This window comes from Mixophyes fleayi, chromosome 9 (assembly GCF_038048845.1).
Source record: "Mixophyes fleayi isolate aMixFle1 chromosome 9, aMixFle1.hap1, whole genome shotgun sequence".
Lineage (NCBI taxonomy): Eukaryota > Metazoa > Chordata > Amphibia > Anura > Limnodynastidae > Mixophyes > Mixophyes fleayi.
Window position 1 is genome coordinate 8,793,200 of NC_134410.1, and position 21,739 is coordinate 8,814,938.

At 40.0% G+C, this 21,739-nt stretch overlaps 1 protein-coding gene across 5 annotated transcripts in view; it reads right to left on the reverse strand.

The window, feature by feature from the left end:
* DIAPH2 (diaphanous related formin 2) overlaps positions 1-21,739 on the reverse strand; it is an 828,187-nt gene that overhangs the window by 176,603 nt on the left and 629,845 nt on the right. For all 5 annotated transcript variants that reach the window (XM_075186343.1, XM_075186345.1, XM_075186342.1 and 2 more), the window contains one exon: positions 20,477-20,640. In XM_075186343.1, coding sequence (XP_075042444.1) covers positions 20,477-20,640 — 164 coding nt within the window. The remainder of the gene's footprint in view (positions 1-20,476; positions 20,641-21,739) is intronic.

A 21,739-nucleotide genomic window follows, 5' to 3' on the forward strand; every position in this document is an offset into this window, starting at 1 on the left:
GTCATACCGCCACTTCTCCTCCTGTATATCATACCGCCACTTCTCCTCCCGTACCTCATACCGCCACTTCTCCTCCCGTACGTCATACCGCCACTTCTCCTCCCGTATGTCTTACCGCCACTTCTCCTCCCGTACGTCATACCGCCACTTCTCCTCCCGTACGTCACACCGCCACTTCTCCTCCTGTATATCATACCGCCACTTCTCCTCCTGTACCTCATACCGCCACTTCTCCTCCCGTACCTCATACCGCCACTTCTCCTCCCGTACGTCACACCGCCACTTCTCCTCTTGTACGTCACACCGCCACTTCTCCTCCCGTACGTCATACCGCCACTTCTCCTCTTGTACGTCACACCGCCACTTCTCCTCCCGTACGTCATACCGCCACTTCTCCTCCAGTACGTCATACCGCCACTTCTCCTCCCGTACGTCATACCGCCACTTCTCCTCCTTTATTCATTGTAAAGCTTTTAAATACCACTCACTTACATTTTCCATACCACCATTTATAAATTTCTACTTCAACCACTGGTATATTGTAATAAAAATACTTTAATATAATACTGTGATTCCCTTAAATAAACAATTAAAAAGTGAAAATTTAGTAACTAACCAATCTCTGTATGTTCTGCTTAAATTACCTGAAAACCAGATAACTGGATCCATTCAATCTGGTCACACACAAGAGTGGTCAAATTGGATCTAGATGTGGTAACTGAGAGATTTAGACTGATCAACCCTATGGATAGCTCAACATGTATTGTTATAATACATTATGATTTAGCGAATATCTAAAACAAATTATCTTGTATTTAATAGTTCATACAGTATTAGGCTTGTTTATGCACATTGTTTAGATGTTAAATATCATGGGGAGGGGGGCTAAAGCAGCATTTATAAATGCCCCTCATATGTTCCATACATGTCCTACCTAAACTAATAATATTCCAAAATATCAATGTACGTAGGCGCAGAAGTCATCTTCGCTCTAATTGACCGCGCTCCAGCAAGACAGATGTTAACCAAGATCATATTTTTCTATAGTAAACAGCCGAAGGCTAAAATGAGGTTTTCGAATGTGTTATAACATTGAATACATGTCTGGTAGATAACATGGTTTCAAAATAGTTTTCAGTTGAAGTGTATTAAAATATACCAATATTACATTTAAATACAAGCGATGGCCATGCATACAATATAAAGAGCCTAAGACACAAGAGTGTTTCTAAAAATGCACAATGAACTTATTTAATCTTTTTAAATATATATTTTTTTAATTTTCTGCCTTTTTTTAATTCTTGTCACAGAAATGGCAAAAAATAAATTAAGACTCAAAAAAGCCTTATTAAGCTTTTTGTCTGACCATAGAAAAAAAAACAATTGAACAAAAACCACTAAACATTACTGGGAGGAAAGAATACGCCTGCTGGGCTATATAAAATGTTGTAACACAGACATAAAAGGTTATATACTTTGTATCCCTGACGATAATGTTGTATGTCTCTATGTTGCTTCCTATCATCATCATTTACTTATCCATATACCCCCAATATTTGGGTAGGCAGATTTATGGTGGGGGCGTGGCCACAACAGGATGGGGCGTGGCCATGACACCCCCAAACACCTGCATTGCCTTGCGCACCAGTGGACACGTTCCCATTTTGAACAGAATTGGGACTGTCCCGCCTAAAACAGTACAGTTAGGAGGTATGCATTATATAGCACCAGCAAATTCCGTAGCGCTTTACAAATGGGGATAAACACAGTAATAAAACAATACTGGGTAATACAGAGAGGTAAGATCGCCCTGCACGCAAGCTTACAATCTATGGATTATGTGTAAAACACAAAATAATGCTGTTATGAATTAAGTTAAACACTGATGACACAGTAAAAACAAGCATTATTTAAAACATAATATTGGGAATATCCTCTAAAATTGCTGTATAAAGTCTGTGTTATTAAATGGACAAATGTAACACTGAACAGAAACAGAACAACAACCTGTTTTATAATGTAGGCAATGCACATGTAAGCCATTATAACAAGTAATGCACAGAAATGTGTCACGTAAAGAACATATATAGAAAAGTTAAGAAATAGAAAACTACTCGCAACATAATTTTAATACAAGCAACTTGATGAATTCTCCTGTGTGTCCCAGCTCTCCTGAATGGTCTTAGGGGACACTGAATACTCAAATTGACTGCACTGATTGACAGCGAGGGGGGATTTCAATGCACTATTATGGACAAGGGTGAAACCTCTATACGAATCCAGACGTTCCTCCTATAATTGCTTCTCTAAACGGTCTTCAGATTTGCTCCTGATAATCAAGCGGACCAGTGCGAGGCACCTTGTGGAGTCCATGTATATTTTAGATGACAAATTTAGCTGTCAGATGAAGTGCGGCTCCTTGGTTTGAACCATTGATGGAAACAGGACATCCCCCCCTCACATAGGTAGAACAACGGAAACTTCTGTATATCAAACTGGTTATTTCTGCTCAGGCTACGACCTCTTGTTTAGAGAGCCCGCTGGCAACAAATGAATCATTTTACTAACCAGCATGGGATATGGTCAGCAAACACCTATCATTGCATGTAAATAGCACGAAATGTTGCAGCGATTGAGGATTCTCTTTAAGGCTGAGTACACACTACAGTGTTTTCAGCTAATTATCGGGCCAGTCACACTATAAATGACCGTTCGGACAGATATCACATTACTGTATATGCTCCAATGATGAATGATTATTGCTCCAAAGCACATAGTATAGGTTCATTTGATTTTTTAACCGGACTAAAAATGTCGTTCATGTAGTTCATACTTGCCAACTCTCCCTGAATGTCAAGGAGACTCCCTGAAATAGGGGTGATCTCCCTCACTCCCTGAAGAGTCTGGCATTCTCCCTGATGCTGAGCCAGTACAAGACGTGGTTGGCGTCGCAATCTGTGGCATGATGACACAGTTCAGAAATTGTGTCCTATGTCCATGTATTGATGCCTATGGAGGTGGCCATTTTCATGGAGACCAAGATTTAATGAAAGACTGACAGGTAAGACAACATGACTTCAGTAATGGAGACAGAAATGTAAAAGACACTTCAGTCTCTAGAGATTCATTAGCTGCTTTTCTTTAATGCATAGTTGCCTACACCCCTGGAATGTCCGGGAGACCCCAGCAAATATCGCGTCATCTTAGCCCCTGCTGTAATTGGTCAAAATTGTTACAATCGTTCAGGGGGCGGGGCTGATATGATTGTATCAACAAGCCCCGTCCCCGCACACCCACTTCCCCCGGGATCTCCCTGAAGCCAAAGAGGAAAAGTTGGCAATTATGATGTAGTTCCAATTTTGTATTGTGTACGCACTCAGAACCGGCAGTGTCAATAGATTTCTATGGAGTGAGCACAGTCACCATCTTTTCAGCCGATGGTTATGACCGATGCAGAGTAAATCATATAAAACATGTATAGTGTATACACAGGAATCGGCTGCTGGTCGGGACCTTCAGTCGTTGGTAAAATTGTTAAGGATATCGCATTGGGAGACATTTTCTGAAGTATATACCCAGCCTAAAGGTTACTGGACATACTGCAGATTAACCACAATGTCGATCCACAGCTTTTGGACCTCACCCAGTACCTGCAAACTTAAAGTACACGGGAGAGGGGCTCCTACAACAGTGGGTCTGGTACACTGCAGAGCAACACCAGATTTAGCTAAAGATTTCCTGAATGTGGAAAAAAGTTTTTCTTACCCTACTATGTACCAAGTTGCCATCACAGGGTGATCCGGCCTCCCGCAGATTGCCGGCTGACAGGACCAAAGCTGGTAGCAAAACTTTCCAGCAAAACTGAAGCCTGTTAATCAGGTCAGAAGATAACCTCACGCCTTGCAGATGTTTTGAGTCCATACACCCTGGCAATGTGACTCATTTACAAAGCTATTGGGTACTAAACGAACATGGTTTACAAAAAGCTATAGCGACTAAGCTTTGCATACTGACATCTGCTGATTTTCTCCTCAGAAATTTAGATGTTTCTTTTGTCTTTAAAAAAAACAAACAAACCTTAGATATATGTATTATGCAGTTTAAGAATTAAGGGGTGCGGCAAGTGTCAATTTTTTAATAGCTCTTCACATGCCAGAAACAGACAACAACAAAACAGAACGCAACAACGGAACACAGTTACATGCAATCATGTCCATATGTAACTGACATTTGCGTCTACCTGATGCGGCCGATTCAAGTCCAGTGTTTGGCGTAAGTACACTTGTCTACAGCCGTATCATATCCACCCACTGCAGAGCAGGTGTCAGTGCGGACTGACAGGGATGACTGATACAGAGTGGTCTTGGAAAATTAAAAGTACACGTATGCCTGCTATAAGCTATCACAAGACAACTGTATGCAACTAAGATATACTATCTGAACACATAAATAAAATAAAAGATTAACGCGTAATGATCTGACCTTTTACTGTACATACTCATGTGAGTATACTGCAGTATGTTCTGTCTGTCTACATATAGAAGTAACATTTGGGCAGAGTGTACTTACACCTGGATTCATACGGAAACGTAACTTGAGATCCGTTTGTATTTGAATGTGGTTGGAACTAAGCACATGGTGGTAATCTAATACCACCACAGTAGGTGGCGCTCCTCAATATTCGGACTGCATATGTCATCCTGAGTCCTGTCAGGGTTTCCAGCATCGCATTTTAGTACCCAACCTCATAGGCAAACCGAGGGGGGATTCCTAGTGCCAGGCAACCCCCCTCCCTCTGGGGGTACTGTATGCTTGAGGTGGCTAGACCCTGCCCCAGGACCAGCCACTTTGCAGCTCGTGTGCAGATCGCTCCTGTCTGCACTGTTCACAGCCATCTCTCCCCAACAAGTATTGAAAGCAGCAAGAACAGGTAGGAGAGAGCAGGACAGTCTGTCAACTGTCCTAACACACTCAGTCAGGACTTTGTCCTGACTGTAGGGACAGTTCGGAGGTCTGATCCGCTTAACACGGCTCTGCTCGAAAAAAGAGAGCTGTGTGCCCCTAACAGTAGCGCACGCAGCATTGTCTGTATATATTATAGGGATAGGAAGAGTTTGGGAGAGCAGCCAAGCACTGTCTAAAATTATAGCCACGCCGCAAAGTATGCTGGCCACACCCACTGGCACTGTGGCATGGATACCCCTCTGTACAAATCCTGCGTTTGCCAGTGATCCTATTTTTTTTATAGACACCACTGACGCGTAAGTTGCATTCGGCCCTGAGCTCTCAGCCATCATATTCTGTCACTCTAAACTTCAGCAAATTGAATCTCTACAAATCTCTTTGTGTAATCTCTCATCCAGGTCTGGACTGTTGACTTTAATACCAGTCTTGTCTGGGTACAGCAAACATCCAACCAATACCATACGTAGGATAAAACCACTTCTTATTGATATATTGATCGCCTGAATAATAAATATGTCTCATTCTGTGCACAAAAAATGTGCAGGACCCGGTTTCTGCATCTGATTGAACAGCGCAGACTTGACCCTGAGTCCGGCGAAAGCCTCTTACATTTCCCTTCAGCATTTTATCGATCAATAATACATTAATGTCATCGGGAGACTGAACAGTCTTCAAACAAATTGAAATGAGATTAATTTATATGTAATCATATGTCCAATAAGAGTACATAGCACATGTGGTCTGATTACATTTACCTAATGCACTGCTTGGAAATGTGCACCGCAAGGCATTTCTGCTTGTAATAAATCTCTGCGGAATGTATAATGAGTCCTGACTGATGAATAAATATGCAGAAGTGGATTGGCATGGGGTAAAATGGCTTTATAATCAAGCTGTAAATGAGGAAAGTGATAGAAGAGTAAGAAGTAGCAGGAAGAGCTTAGACTAAAGCAGGAATAAGCAACGACAAGAGCTTGGCGAGCCTCAAAGTTGTATTTTATAGATTTCTGACTCAGCTGTAAGGTGCAGCTCAACAAGGACTAGATTTACTAAACTGAGGGTTTGAAAAAGTGGAGATGTTACCTGGAACGACCTCCCTCGTTCCATCCGTCTCTCTCCTACTCTGTGCTCCTTCAAACGTGCACTCAAAACTCACTTCTTCCTCAAAGCCTACCAACCATCTACTTAACCCCCATCTCCTCCCTTTGCTCGTCCTCCCTTCTTTCTTCTTGCCTCAACTGGCTCCTCTTGTGCCTGGTCTGTTTACCCTCCCTTAGGATGTAAGCTCGTATGAGCAGGGCCCCCTCCTCTCCTGTCTCCATACCTGTTCTTCCGCTCTGTCTTTACTGCATATGACTGGCCGGAGTTTCTGAAGTATTGGTACTTTTTGTTCATTGTTCTGTATGGTTTCACCCTGTATAGTCTACTGTTAGTACTGTGTGCGGCGCTGCGGATACCTTGTGGCGCCTAACAAATAAATAAAAATAATAATAATAATAATAATATAGCAACCAATTAGATTGTAGCTGTCATTTATTTAGTGCACTCTACAAAAGGACAGCTACAATCTGATTGGTTGCTATGGGCAACATCTCCAATTTTTCAAACCCGCAGTTTAGTAAATATACCCCCAAGTGTCCTCAATGCAGTGGTTGGAACATACTGTGATCTATTTAGCCTGCAGGTGAGATAGCTCTTTGTCTAAAGCATCTTTTCAATGGTCAATATTTTTGGTTTATTTGTTTTTAAATATTTGAATCTATTTTTTCTCTGATTATGTATTTATTTTTAAGAAGAGGTACTGAATGGTCAAGTCTGGGCTGACCGTTCCACTACACATACATGAACCGGCCAACCAGAGATTAATAACCCACCTCTTCAGACAAGCTTATAATATTCCTCAACCACCCTCTTAACCTCACTACATTACCTTATTACCACCCGTTACACAATTTCACACAAGACAACTACCCCCTGACTAACATTGTTGTGTGACAGGATCATTTAGCTTATGAGTCACTTTTACCTTTGCAGTCTGGCTGGACCGAAATGCAAAATGAAACTTAAGCTCATGTATCAAACTCCCATTGTCCCATAGATTGTAAGCTTGTGAGCAGGGTCTTCTCACCTCTTTGTCTGCTTTACCCATTTTGTTTATTGGTTTACTATGTTTGTCCCCAATTGTAAAACGCTAATGAATATGTTGGCGCTATATAAATAAATGATGATGATGATGATATAGTAGCAGGCAATCCATTAGTTATTGCTTAGCTACAGTGAGTCATATATTTTGTCCAAATATAACCCCTATACAATGGGAAAGATAAACATTTATTACAGGTAATTATTTGTAAAGATAGCCGACCAATCAGAGGTGGTAGAGGCTAATACAGTAGAACAATTTAAACATGGGATAGACATAAGGATATCCTTACAAAGAATAAAAGATCACATAGGGTTTGAGGTTATCATAGGTTAAAAAATGGGAAGACTGGATGGGCCAAGAGGTTCTTATCTTAACTTATGTCAAATTCTATGTTTCTATGATGACTTATGCTTACAAATAGGCTTTGGTAGTTACAACTGACGACCTCTGTTAGTTTTCATTCCCCTGGGCGTCAGACCTGCCTAAATTTAATAGCTTTAGCACCATTGGGCAATTAGGCGGATGAGGGTTTTTATGCTGAGTAGAAAATGTTGTATGAAGTTTACCTTTAAGAAGAATAAAACCGCAACATACTATGCTCACGACAACATGGAAAAAATTGCCACATTTTTCCAGTTTCGCTGCACTCAACCGATCGCAACCAAAATGACAGATTCGAACAAAACTGCTGTTTAGTGCAGCAAAAACATCAGCAGCAACATGTCTGGAAAGTGTTTTCTTGCCATTATATTACTTCCATCTGAAGTGTTTTTTTGCTCTCCGCACTAAGATACAATTAAAACTGACACGACCTGGGTGATTCACTGGCACGCGGCAGAAATTTTTCAGCTAAAAAAACTCAACATGCTCCAGAAGTGGCAACTGAAGCTTCAATGCATCCAGTCCGTGTATATTTGTGAGGCTCTGACAAGTGAACACTGCTCAGTACACAGGCTCACTGCTAACGGGTGAATTATTAATACTGCAGATAGGAGAGCGGAGATCATACCGTATACACCCAGAGATCAGCCGTGCAGTTATAATGTACGGTGACTGATTCCTGAGGCTTAAGGTGGGGAAACTCCACAGCTGCTAAAAATACAATTTGATGTTTAGAATCCGGTCGCTGAAACATTTTTATTTTATTTTTAATTGTAAAAACTTGTTAGGCGTTTGCCAAACGGTTCATTGTCTTTTCACAAGGTCAATATGAAAAATCATCCTGTGCCATGTGAGTGAAAATAGCTATACCAGGATAGCAATGTTGGATATTTGAAACACTTGTAAGCTAGACGAGTGTGGCCAATTGTCATTTGTACTTGCCCCATTATCCACTGTGTGACTTAATGATTTTTATTGTAGTAATCATTTGCCCCTTTTGCCACCAAACAGGATGGACCGCCTATGCCACCCTTTCTGTTCTTGCTGGGAACCGGATGGGCTTACTTTGCCACTGTTCCCTTTCGTTATCCCAGATGCGCCCTGTTGCCGCAGTAGGAGGGGCTTACAATGCTGCCACCACCAGCATCTTTTATGGCACTCAGCACCACGTTCCTTCTGGGTAACTGACGCTGCTAGTGTACCTCGTTGCTGGTGTACCTGGGCTGGTACTCCTGACCTCTTACTTTGGATCCGGGTTGCTGTGAATGGATCCCCCTCTGGCCTATAACATTGACCAGGGCTGCTGGGTAGCGGGCAGAGCGGTGGTATTGGAAAATCTTGGGTCCAGACCTCAGAGACAGCCGGAGAACGGATTAGATTTTTGGTCTAATCTTCAGATCACAGGAATACAGTGATATTGAAGATGTTTTCAAGCAGGTCTTGAAGCAAGATGTTTATTTGCTCTCACCCTGGTTCATGATATTATATATACACCGTGGCTATAAATGGTATTCAATCTGTTAAGCACTTTATTTTGTGACCTTATTGGAGAGAACTCTCATGAGATCTCACCTAGCGTTTGCCAGGCGAGAACAGAGGAAGATTCTATGGTCTAATGAGGATGGCGACTGGCCTGTATGCTATAAGTTATGTTTGGCACATCACCCTATAAACGCTATCCCTGCAGTGTGTTCTGTCTGTTACCATTTGCCTAAGCAACTATTGCCTAAGCAGAGTGCACTTACACCCAGATTGAAATCAAAATGCATCCCGAGATCCGCTTGAATTTGAATCCAGGCGGAATTGCGCTCAAGTTCCACAATATTTTTATCAACCGCAAGTTGCGAGTAAATTGTGTTTGGACTTCAATCAGGGCCATTATATATATATATATACATAGGCAAACCAAGGGGGGATTTCCTAGTGCCTGAAACCCCCCGCTCCAAGCCTGGGGCACTGTATAATTGAGGTGACTGGACCCTGCCCCCGCTTCACACGGCTCTGCTTGAAAAGGGAGAGCTGCATTGCCCGTGTATATTATGGGGATAGGAAAAGTTGGAGAGCAGCCAAAAACTGTCTAAAATTATAGCCACGCCCCCATGCATGCTGGTCACGCCCACTGGCGCATGGTGTGGAAACCCCCCTCTACAAATCCTGCGTTTGCCTCTGATATAGGGACAGGGAACTATAGAGACAATGCACTTGCTGTAACTTTACCTTGTAAAACCTTTTAATAACAATAACTGGTATTTCACACACATGGAACTAACGTTATACAGTATTCTGGGACAGGTAACTAAGCAATATTAATGAAAAAACAGAAGTAAAATATTTTACTGTCTTCAAAAATAAGTCATAATTAAAAAAATATATATATAAATGACCAATTTAATAAGTGGGTTATTTACCGATTTATGGCAGCTTTTAGAATTAACTTATCACACATGAAACCTAATGTTATTTAACTACAAGCAATAAACAATAGAAAAATAGATTTTTCAAACCATAAACTGTCACATTGCAGAGTGGAGAAAAAATACCCGTGGTCTTTGGGAGGTTAAATCAATTTATCTGATCAATTCCATTTACAGCCAATTTTCATTGGAATAGCATTAAAAGAGCAGAAATAGTGGCTGATGAGATGAGATTAATTTAACGGCACATCCAATCAGACAGCAGAGGACTTGGGACAACATAAATTACCTTGCTGTTTTCTTTAGTGTCTTACTAGAGATGTCCGTTAACACTGCATTTAGGAGCATAACGTGGATTGCAGCATAGCAACCAATCAGCAATTAGTTTGCATTTGTCTAGTGCAAGATACACAATGAAAGTGAGGGTTTAATTGGTTATAAATGTTTAGCACAGCGTTTTCACCTCAGTGATTGGGCAAATTGCAATCTCCCTGGTAAATTTATAATGATGGCCGCTGAGTGCATAACATTTTTTACATGTTAAAAGGTCATTGTGAGAATAATATGGGTCTTCTGCACAAAGGGGCTTTTAAAGTTATATTTACAAAATGTATTAGATTTATAAGTTGAAATATGTGGGATTTCCTTTGTTCCCTGAAACCCTCATATTCTGCGCTTGTTGTTTTTTTCGATTGCGGATTGTAGAAAGAGGTTTTTGCCCTTATGAGCCAGCTATAGATGTAATGTGGCAGCTCAGATGATAAACTTGTTCCATGTGCTGTATAGAAGGTGATGCATAGGGAGATACCATTGTGGCTTTTATGGTAGTGTCATACTGGCACTTTTCCACTTCCAGAAGTGCCCATGACTAATTTACATAGAGTTTTTATAACAGCTGGAACAGAACAAAACTTTACAGCACCTAGTTTATAATGAACACATTAAACGCGTTGAGCAACAGGGTCTGCTCAAATATAATGTATTTCAATGAGAGAGCATTAGTACTGAGCACTTTGGACATTTCTTCAAAACTTTGATGTTAGAATATTGAAAACCACTTGAGTAACTAAAGCCCTAGAAATGAATTGTTTCAATATGCAGTAACTAGACGCTTGAGTGAAACGCGCCAGTGGCACCTCTCATATATGGGGAAGTAGAATTTTGCCTCCATTGTAACTAATACTACTTTCATACTGCCGCCCCTGCAATATCCCGGGTTTTTGAAACCGGGTTTTGCAGGGTCTCGGAGCGTCCCAGCTCAGAAACACCATTCATACTGCACCTCGGACCCGGGAATTTCCCGGGTTGACCCCATTCATACTGCACAAGTCTGTGCCCTGGCAATTTGTGGGAGTCATCACCAGAGCAGTTTTCATTGGCTGAAAAATGGTGATGTCATTGAAAGGTGACTGGTTAATGCTGGAACACAGCATTTATATGTTTCATAATCTGGGGATGTGATGATTCACGCAATCAATATAATAATGTGTATAGTATTTGGGATCTAAGTACCTTTCTTCATCACTCAGCGACTGAACTTATCATTCGGATTCCTGCACAATATTTACAAAAAGGTATGGTAAGAAGGTGTGTACCAAGATATTGGGATTTAAAGGTGCAGGGATAATAACTATTGGTGCTTAGAATTTAATTTTACTCTATGGTAATAAAACGAGGCAGCAACTTGACATGTACATTAAGCTTTCTTCTTTGTGACCCCTCTGTGGCTGAAGAATGAGCATTATACAGCTGCAGGGACTGGCTAAATGACCTTTAATTGTTGATGACCTTTATATACTACTTATATTCCAAATTTAGTGTACTTGTAGCTCTATTCTGGTTGATGTTCTTAATTTTCTCACAATCCAAACCCAATTACTACATTTTACTCTTTCCCCTTTTAATAAAGAATAAAGAAAACTGAGAGGTCACCTTCAGTTCCAAAAAATGTATGTACACAGCACAGTAGAATCACTGTGAGATATGCTGCACACAGATCTGTACTATAAAACATACCCCTTACCATTGCCCCACAGTTCTTCATGATTCACTGACAGGCAGACAGCCAATCATCTTGTTTTCTGTGCAACCCGGGTTGAAAAACCCGGGTTTTTCCATTCATAGTGCAGGCAACCCGGGTCCGACCCGGGAATTACCCCTCGATAAATCCCGGGTTGAAGACCCGGGATTTTTGACTTGTATCATTCATACTGCACCAAGACCCGGGTCGTTTGAGCTCGACCCGGGAAAAACCCAGGATTTTGGTGCAGTATGAATGGAATATAACTGGATCTTTCAACTTTTCTCAATCTTAGGGGTCTATTTGACAAGTGAAGAGTCAAACTACAGGTGTTAACACCAATAAATGGCTGTTACCAGTTTTTCTTATTTATCAAACACTGGAGAAATCATAGATTTTTCCAGCATCAGCCTAATTATCACCACTTAACGCTCTCTCCATAGACCTGTATAGGGACAGCAGCATTTGGTCATTTATCAAGCTACGCAAAGCTTTTCACAGCAAGGTAACGCAGGGTGGCGTCACTAGTATTTTTCAATGGGATCCCGCCAAAGCCTCTCTGATTTCGCTGGATACCTCTGGAATGAAAGTACAATGTGCAAAGTATTTTCTTTATTTGCCGCTGAAGAGGAAGAAAAGTCTTTATTGAGGAGAGGGGACTACGCCGGGAAAGAGCAGTCCTGGCATAGCAAATTGCAGCAATACTTCATCACTTCTTTGTACTTTGCCATATGTGTGCTCCATATACACATTAACCATGCAACCTAGGACTTAGCACTTAAGTAAATGAACCAGAGTTATCAATATCATAAGTTATAGCAACACTATAATTGCTACTACTATATAAATTATATCATTCTTTGAGCTTTGGAAAAAATGGTCGTCAAGTGGGTTCACATTATCTCATTAAACCATCGGATATATAACATTCCTTTGTGTCATGTGCAAGCTACATACAAGTTATATAACACTGCAAATAGATGTTTGTGATTTAATTCATAGCATTAGCTTGGTGTGTCTTATAGGATTTTTCCTAAGAACACAGCCATGAATAAAGAATGGTACCAAAACATCCTCCAAGTCCAACTTCTCCCAACCATCCAAGAACAGTTTGGCGATGAACAATGCCTTTTCCAGCATGATGGAGCACCTTGCCATAAGGCAAAAGTGATAACTAAGGGACTCGGGGATCAAAACATCGAAATTTTGGGTCCATGGCCAGGAAACTCCCCAGACCTTAATCCCATTGAGAACTTGTGGTCAATCCACAAGAGGCGGGTTGGCAAACAAAAACCCACAAATTTTGACAAACTCCAAGCATTGATTAGACAAGAATGGGCGACCATCAGTCAGTATGTGGCCCAGAAGTTGATTGACAACATGCCAGGGTGAATTTCAGAACATCGTCCATAAAAAAAACAAAACAATTTTTCCCTGTAATTGTGACCTATTCTGCCCTGTGTGTCAGGGCTGCCTACCGGCTTTCATGGCAACAGCTGGGATGTCACTTCTGCCCTCCTAAGTCCTGGGGCATCCAAGTCCAGTTCTACAAGAAAGGTGGCTGCTAAAGGTGAAGACCTCTACCAGCCTGGTTCTAAAAGCTTATCTAATACTCCTTAGTCTAACAATAGGTAGCAACAGGGGCTGTATATCAAATTACTGACATATGTGAGATGAAGTCAGGACACACTTGTCTTTCATCTATTCCATTACAGGCTTTGTGTGCCAAAGAGACTTGGCACATTTGCTGGCTGTTGCAGACTGTTGGTCACCCGGTTTGGCAGTGGGCATGGAATTTAATAGAATGGAGGATGAGAATAAAGTTCCAAGAAGCACGGTTTGATGGATAGGGTTTCTAATCAATATTTCTACCTGCACACAAAGCACCAAGAAAGTCTAGCTCACATCTCACAGTACTTTCCTGCTGCTTGGCAATAATGCAACAATGACTTATTTATAAGGGGAATTTTTGTGTATGTCAAGAGCAAGTCTGGATTCCGCTGGGACGGTTCATGGCTTCACTCTCTCTCCAAACTGGTCTGATCAAAGGAAGAAAAGTTAGTTTTTCGGACAGACAAATATTGTTCTGAATTTTAGCACAAGGTGAAGAAACACTGATGCACAACCTAACACCATCTGAAGCCACCCCAGAGTCCCTCCGGATCAAATGTCATTTTCTCTGACACGCTTCAATTTTAAGTTGAGATAAAACACATAAATAGTGAAATTGTTGTGTTTAAAGATTCATAGTGTGCTTTAGATGTGTTATCTGCATCTAAGGACTTGTCTGATGGATTATTTGTATGGAGCTACTTTCATTTACGATTCTCTCTGTTCCCTCAGTTGTCTGATTAACTTTTTGTCTGGATTGAGCACATCTGCTTGTAAACGCAGTGATGAGGATGTGGGCACGAGTTATATGCTTTGTTCTGGCCGGCAGCAATGATTTACCAGTTCTTTTTCAATATTTTGCTTTGTTTATTAAATGCAATGACAATTCTGTATTAGGGCTCTTCATGTTTTTCTTAAAGCCAGTTAAATGCATTTAAAAAGAAAAAAATTGAAGTGAATAGATCGGCACCATATACTTTGTTATTAAAAGTGTTTGCAGTGCTCACCAGCATTAATGCTTTATAGAATATAATGGAGCTCTCATTAATTGCATAGTGCACTAGGCTTTGTCTATGCTTTCAGCTAGCTTAATTTTTCATTACGTGTATGTATGAGAACCAGAAGCATGCACAAAGATTTCTGGCAATGTAAGTAACAGGCTATTATAAAAAGCTTTTGAGGCGCTCATATAACATGGAAATTGTAAAGCTAATTTTTGCTTTGAACTACAAACTTGTCAATTGGCGAGTTGTCTGGAAGATATTCCTTGTAGTGGTATTGGGAAGGTAATTTAAGTGGTATTTGGAAGCCGTTCACTAGCAGTCTGTCGGTGTGGTATTAGAAAGTTTTTAATTGGTGTAGCATTTGGATGTTTTCAGTTTGCATGTTTTTGGAAAGCTGTTCAGTGGCACGCCATTAGCGTTATTGGTAGATGGTGTTTAGAGATGGCTGCACTTCACATCAGATCTATGTCCTACCTCCCACATAATCATCTTCTTACAGATATAGAACAGATCAAATTTGTGAAGATCGAGAGAAATGACAAAGTGGCACCAAAGAGATTCATCACTCCACTTACAGGGTTGTTTTGAAGATATATATACTAAAATACCATCTTGGTTTATCTGCTGGACGCAGAGAATTATTCTTGCCATCTCTGTTCCTCTTTCGGTGAAGAGCTGCTGCCACACCTTCTGTGGACATGTGGAAGGAGTGTCCTGGATCTGAGTGCAGCAGTGAGCATTATGCCATAAAATTATACAGAGGACACAGCTACCACAGGCTACCAGATGACAACAAGTGTGCCCATGCAGCCCAAAGGAAAAAGCTTTCTCCAGCACCAGAGGAGGAAGGAGGATAAATAGTTAAGGACAGTCATAACTGCTGGAAGTTGACTTCTAGGATGACTAGTTCATCTCCACCTTCCACTGCCTCCTCATTCTAACCGTAATGCAGAACAGCATAATATGTTGGTGCTTTATACATTAAGGATGGTAATATTAATAATCAATTGGCATTGATTTGGAATTTACTAGCTTGGAAGCTGTTTATTATGGCTTTATTGCCTAGGTCTCTCTGTATCACAACAGTTTTTGGTGCATAGCAAATAGTAGAAGAATGAGATCAATAACTGTTTTTTTATTATATCCTGGCTGTTACGGGTTCATTGTTCGAGTAAAGGATGAATATGTATTTGGTAGACTGTAAACTTTATTTATTTTTTACTTATAACTATTCATATAAATTAGAATATCTACTGATTTTATTTAATGCATTATTGTCCGTATCATATGAAAATCTTTACATGTGATTTGGTATCTGAGGATTTGTCCAGCAATATCTATTGCTCTGCATTTGGCTGCCTTTGATTTAAGAACTATGTGAATGTTATAAATAGTTGTAAGCTCATGTATACAGGCATTAAGCTCTGTATGGTTTTTATTGCAATTACACTTTTTATAGGCAATTTCCTATTAAATCAGTTGGGGAAAAATTCTGGAAGACGGGTTTGTTATACAGGAATGTTGCTGAAAATCTCAAAAAGTAAAATAGTAGTATGTAAATAAATGATAATAATAGTAATATATAATATGTGAAAAACAATGAAATTATTAAACAGACTTCCATAGTTCTAACTTATTGCATGTTATTCATGACCAGTGGCTGGTGAGTCAACCACAAATTATTAACCGTCTCACCAGTCCCTTCTAGTGGCCGTCTCTTCCCTTTAAAAGTAGCGAGAAATATGAAAGCATGTTACTCTGTTCTTTATCCTTGAGCACTGAAAATACTGAAAGTTCCATAAAACTATAGCTCGTGAGTGCTGTATGCGCTGCAGTGATATACAGGTTTATCCATTATACAAGACCAGAACACTGTAGCATTCTAAATGAACAAAATCAGAAATTTACGGGACCTTTCGCACGCTCTCCTGTGTTCCAGGGAGATTTTTTGCAGTGCAATATATTATGATTTACGAACATTGCTGCACTTTGATATTGCAAAAAATTTGCATGAAATCTATCAAAAAGTTGATGAAAAAGGCTTTAAATCCTTCAGACGTTTAAGATAATAAGGGGCGAAGCACTAGTGACGTATAATGCCGCAACGTCAATGTTATAAAGCCAATATACAGCATAAAGAGGAAAATATAACCTAATGTATTTTAGTGTGTTATTCAACAAATGTACACAACAATCGCTACTTTGGTTTTATGTATAGATTCATTACTTTATTTATTTATTTTTCATCTCTGTATCCTTGGTTGGCAAAAGTAACTTATAAGTTACACAAAAATGGAATCATTGTTTCTTAATAGCACACTACGTGTTACTAATTATGAGGTGGTGTTGCAGGCGAAATTATATAACATACGTGACTATTGGTGTAACCTAAATTAAAAAGCCATTTATATCACCCTCAAATGTCTGGCTGCCAATCAAAGGCAGACGTGTGACGATATATTTAAGGAATGGTACCATAAATATTAACGGTGTTTGGCAAAGCCATTCTGAGCCGTGACAATTCCCATCGGGATAAAGCCTAACTCTTAAGTGAAACTAGATGTCGTAAATCTGGTAGCAGCTGCCAAATGGTCCCGACGATAGATCATGCCGACATCAGCACTTTGCCTGTTGCCTGTTAGGCTGTTATCACAGCTAAAAGCATATCATTGTAGGGGTATCTGGAATGGCTAAATATTAATTAAAGAGTGATCAACGTTTATCAGCATTAGGTGATGGACAGTTAGTGCAATTAATATCGATATATTGAGTATTTTATTAAAGGGCCACTAACCTATTTTTTTATTTCTCTCTTTACTAGTGCGGTGTGCAGAAAAATACATGTGAAATACAGTCTGTTATTAGCTTATATTGTTAAAGACATTTCTGTGGGAGAAAGCCAGTGTATTTACATACAGCAGGCAAACATGAGTTTTCCTCAGTGATCCCTTCTCCTCACTCTTAGGTTAGGTACACACTGGAAAATTTTTGGCCAATAATCGGGCAAATCAGCCGACATACGACCGTTCGGTCAGAAGTCGGGTTAGTGTGTATAGTGATACGATGGTCGAAAGTCGTTACAAAGTGTTGATTGTCGGTTCATTTGGTTGGTCGTACTGTTTAATATTTTCCGACCAATCACTGACCGATCATGTAGTGTGTATGCACTCATCATGCTCACGATCTCCATAGAGTTTACAGAGTCGGGCTCTTTTCAGCAGATGCTAGCGATGAATGTCCCGGTGAATAAATGTAGAAAGTGCTGTAGAAGGAATAATTCATTTGTTTTTTCTGAGAGAGAATGTTTCATTTCAGAGTCACAGAAGCGAATAAAATTCGTCAGGACTTGTGGATAGCTATAACAAGGCGTTGTAATCAATGTGACAATAATGAATGAATTGATATTGTGCTGTCAATCTCTGAAGACTAGAGGACCAGATGAAGGACCAGATGAAGAGAACAGATCTGAAGGTAAATCGTGTCAGTGTGTACGCATGAATCATCAGACTGATCAGACCTTCAGTTGTAGGTACAATCGTTTGAGATAACACGTAGGTCAGAAAACTCTTCAGTGTGTACCTAGCCTTATTCCCCTAAACAAATGACTAATAAGAAAGTAGAGTGATTCCATGTACAGATAAGCAGGGGCCCCTGAGAGGGCAGTGGAGCAAGTACAAAGTACCAGGTCCTGGGCTGCCTGTGTAGTGGGAGAAAGTTACTGCAACGCAACAAACGGTCTTATGTGAAAAGACAAGAACAACGGCAATTGTTCTTTTAACAGCTGCCTGTTACAGATACTAGTACAATTTGTAATAAATATATTTCTTTCTAACTCCATTAAATAAAGCATACAGGAACGCATAAAGATAGGTTTTAGTGTCCCTTTCGACACAGGAAGAGCTGCCTACTCACATATCCCCATTTGTTATAACAAGTAGGCTTTTCAGATGTATCTAAGAAGATCTTATTTAGAAAGCGAGCAACCAGCGATACTTTGTCCATATTAAATATTATTTGTTTGAAACAAGTCAATTTACGTAAATGACTTCCCATTAATGACCTATCATCTAAGTTTCAAGTTGCAGGTCTAAAAAGTTTTGCTGTTTAATGATTTTCCTGGTGTTTCCATTGCAGGATTGCCCATTACATTACTGCTTCAGTTCCCGAGCCAGTGCTGAAACTTCTGTATCTATTTCAAGAACAAAAGCATCCGGTCCTCAGCCATCAGACTACCTGCCGCTGCCTCACGCGATGGCAAAACATGAAATCAATAAGATCAATAGCTATACAGACAAAAGAGATGTTTCGGCTGAAAACAAAATGCTTGAATAAATATTTGAATATAAAAGAGCTGAATGAGCGCATGAAGCAGCTGTCACTTAGAAAAGGCTTTTAAAAGGAAGATGTCTTAGAACATGTGGCGGACAGGTATTGAGGAGAGGTTCCTATACAGGGCTGTTTTATAAAAGGGGAAAAGGGGACTCATAGTATTAGAAGGGGGATTGGGACAGTGTTCACATTTTTACATGAAGCTGCTCTGCACTAAATTATAATTCTAAATAATACAAAAAGTTTAATAACCTATCCTCATTTTGTACTGCTCTCTTAAAAAAAAAATATATATATTTATGGTACACAGTTGCAAGTTACCCCTCATGGAGAAAAGTACGGGGTCTCACTAATGTCTAAAAACAGCCCTCTAATTATCATACCAAAGGAATAACTCAAACACAACACTTAACGACCCATGGGTGGTAGGAGCTGCTCCGGTATTTCATTTGATGACGGGAACAAAACAATTTGTTTCAGAGTTCATCAGATCATCTAAATAAATTTGTGCAGAAGTTGTTCATAGAAGATTATTTTTTAGGTGGATATGTTAAATTGTCATTTAAATTCAAAATTATTTTAATAATATATTATTTAAAGGGAAAAAAACACAACAAATTTAACAGGCTTATTGTATATTCCCCATCAAAATGTCTTTTTTTTCAGCCAAAATGCTGGCTTCTTAACATTGTTACAAAACATAGAACGGTGGCTCAGTGGTTAGCACTTCTGCCTCACAGCACTGGGGTAATGAGTTCAATTTCCGACCATGGCCTTATCTTGTGGAGTTTATATGTTCTCCCCTTGTTTGCGTGGGTTTCCTCCGGGTGCTCCGGTTTCCGCCCACATTCCAAAACATACTAGTAGGTTAATTGACTGCTGTCAATTAGACCCTAGTCTCTCTCTCTTTCTTTGTGTATGCTAGAGAATTTAGACTGTAAGCTCCAATGGGGCAGGGACTGATGTGAGTGAGTTCTCTGTACAGCGCTGCGGAATTAGTGGCGCTATATAAATAGCTGATGATGATGATGATGATGGTATTAACTGAAGATCCTGAACTATAAATTATTAGTTATTACTTATTAGTAATAATTATTATTATTACTAGTTCTGTAATCTTTATAGTTACAACCTTGCTGGGGAATTTTCTCTGTATGCTTTCCATTCCGCAAAACCCCACCCTTTCAAGCACACAATGTCTACCAATATATTGATATAGCAACTTCCATTTCTGTAGCGTTGTTTGAGAGGCATGTTTGGTATCAGTAGTTGAGGAGGAGTGCCGGTCCTCTATAGTGTGACAAAACCCTTAAGCAATAAAAATATTTGGTGATACAGTCCTTCAAAGCACTCCAGCCCTGTTGCTTGGCATTACAAAAGAGTCCCCCATCACCGACACAACTGGAAACAGCAATTTTATTTGCTGGATAAATATAACTGAGAAGACCAGGAATAGTGACTGTGCCTCGTGCCTCATTGATGCCACTGGTACCTAGTGGATAGATAGGTTCCTCTCTCATGAAAATTGGCAGTAGGGTTGACTGTAAGAAGACTGATTAAACACATAGAAACAAATCGATTAATTTGAAAATAAAATACTACTTACCAAAAAGAGCGCGCGGAAGCTGCTCAGATCTCCGAAGAATTCCTCCACGCTCAGGGCTTTGGGATCGAAGGTGAAGTATTCTCCCAAGTTATCGTACAGCTTGATCATATTGTTGCACATGTTGGAAAGCTTCTCGTACTGCTCCCGGGCGCTCTTTGCGAAGGTGTAAGTACTTGTTAAGCAAAACCACTTAAAAAATCATCACATCTTCAACAACACTCAAGCACTGCACCTCGTCTCCGAGTAAACACCATCAGACGTATTTATACAGTACATCAAATAGAAGGAACGGAGCCTGTACTTCCCATCGGTTTTCTTTGTCAAAATAATTGGTGTTTATTTGAAAGCAACATAGTCTCAAAGGCTGGAAACATAGTTTACAGCTACATGTATAACTATATGTTTTTATGTTAAAGAACTACTAAACCTGCAACAGAAATGGTTATATGTAAAACAGTTACTAATAACGACCACTATATGTAAACGTTTCCATACCTTGACTGAATTAAATTTTTCTGTTTTCGGACACTTTTTGCAGAGGGTGGCTAAATATAGCTGGGTGCAATGTGTGTGAAAATGCACCCCCACCTCCCCAAATCATAACTTTATGTCAAGTATTTTCAGTTATCATAAGTTTCTGGAAATAAGCACATTGGGTAATATGCAGAGCTGGCTGTAAAGTGGGAGTAAATGACTCTTTAAAAAAAAAAAAAAGAGCACAGAAAAAATGACATATTTCTGCCCGTATGCAGATCCATGCAGGAATGAAACATACGCCTCCTAACGCATATGCGTATTTCTGCAGGACTGCATGAGCCGCATTTGCATAAACACGCCCTTACTATACTTGGCCAATGTCGGAACTCCCCTTCCCTCCCTCATCCCGCCTCTCCAGGTGTGGGCGAGAATAAATTATAGAATTGTGCAAAACTGCACTGGCGCAATGAGGTTTCACCCAAGAGCCGCTACGCAAACCGTCGTACGCCCCACTCAGCCTCAGCCCTAACATGTACATGTCGCTAGGATTTTCTGCTTTACAATAATAACCAGTATCACTCATTCAGTCCTAGTCCGTCCTGAAGTTAGAACTAAATCGACAAGTTAAAAGGAGGTAGAATTCACTGTTCTTTGCAATTTTAGCAACTCAACAAGAGCAGCGATTACTGAAATAGAAATGTGCTATGCATGGACTTTATAAGGTAACGTAAAGACCGTTCTTTATAATTGAAAATCTTTATCACTAAATGCCTGTAGGATACAAAC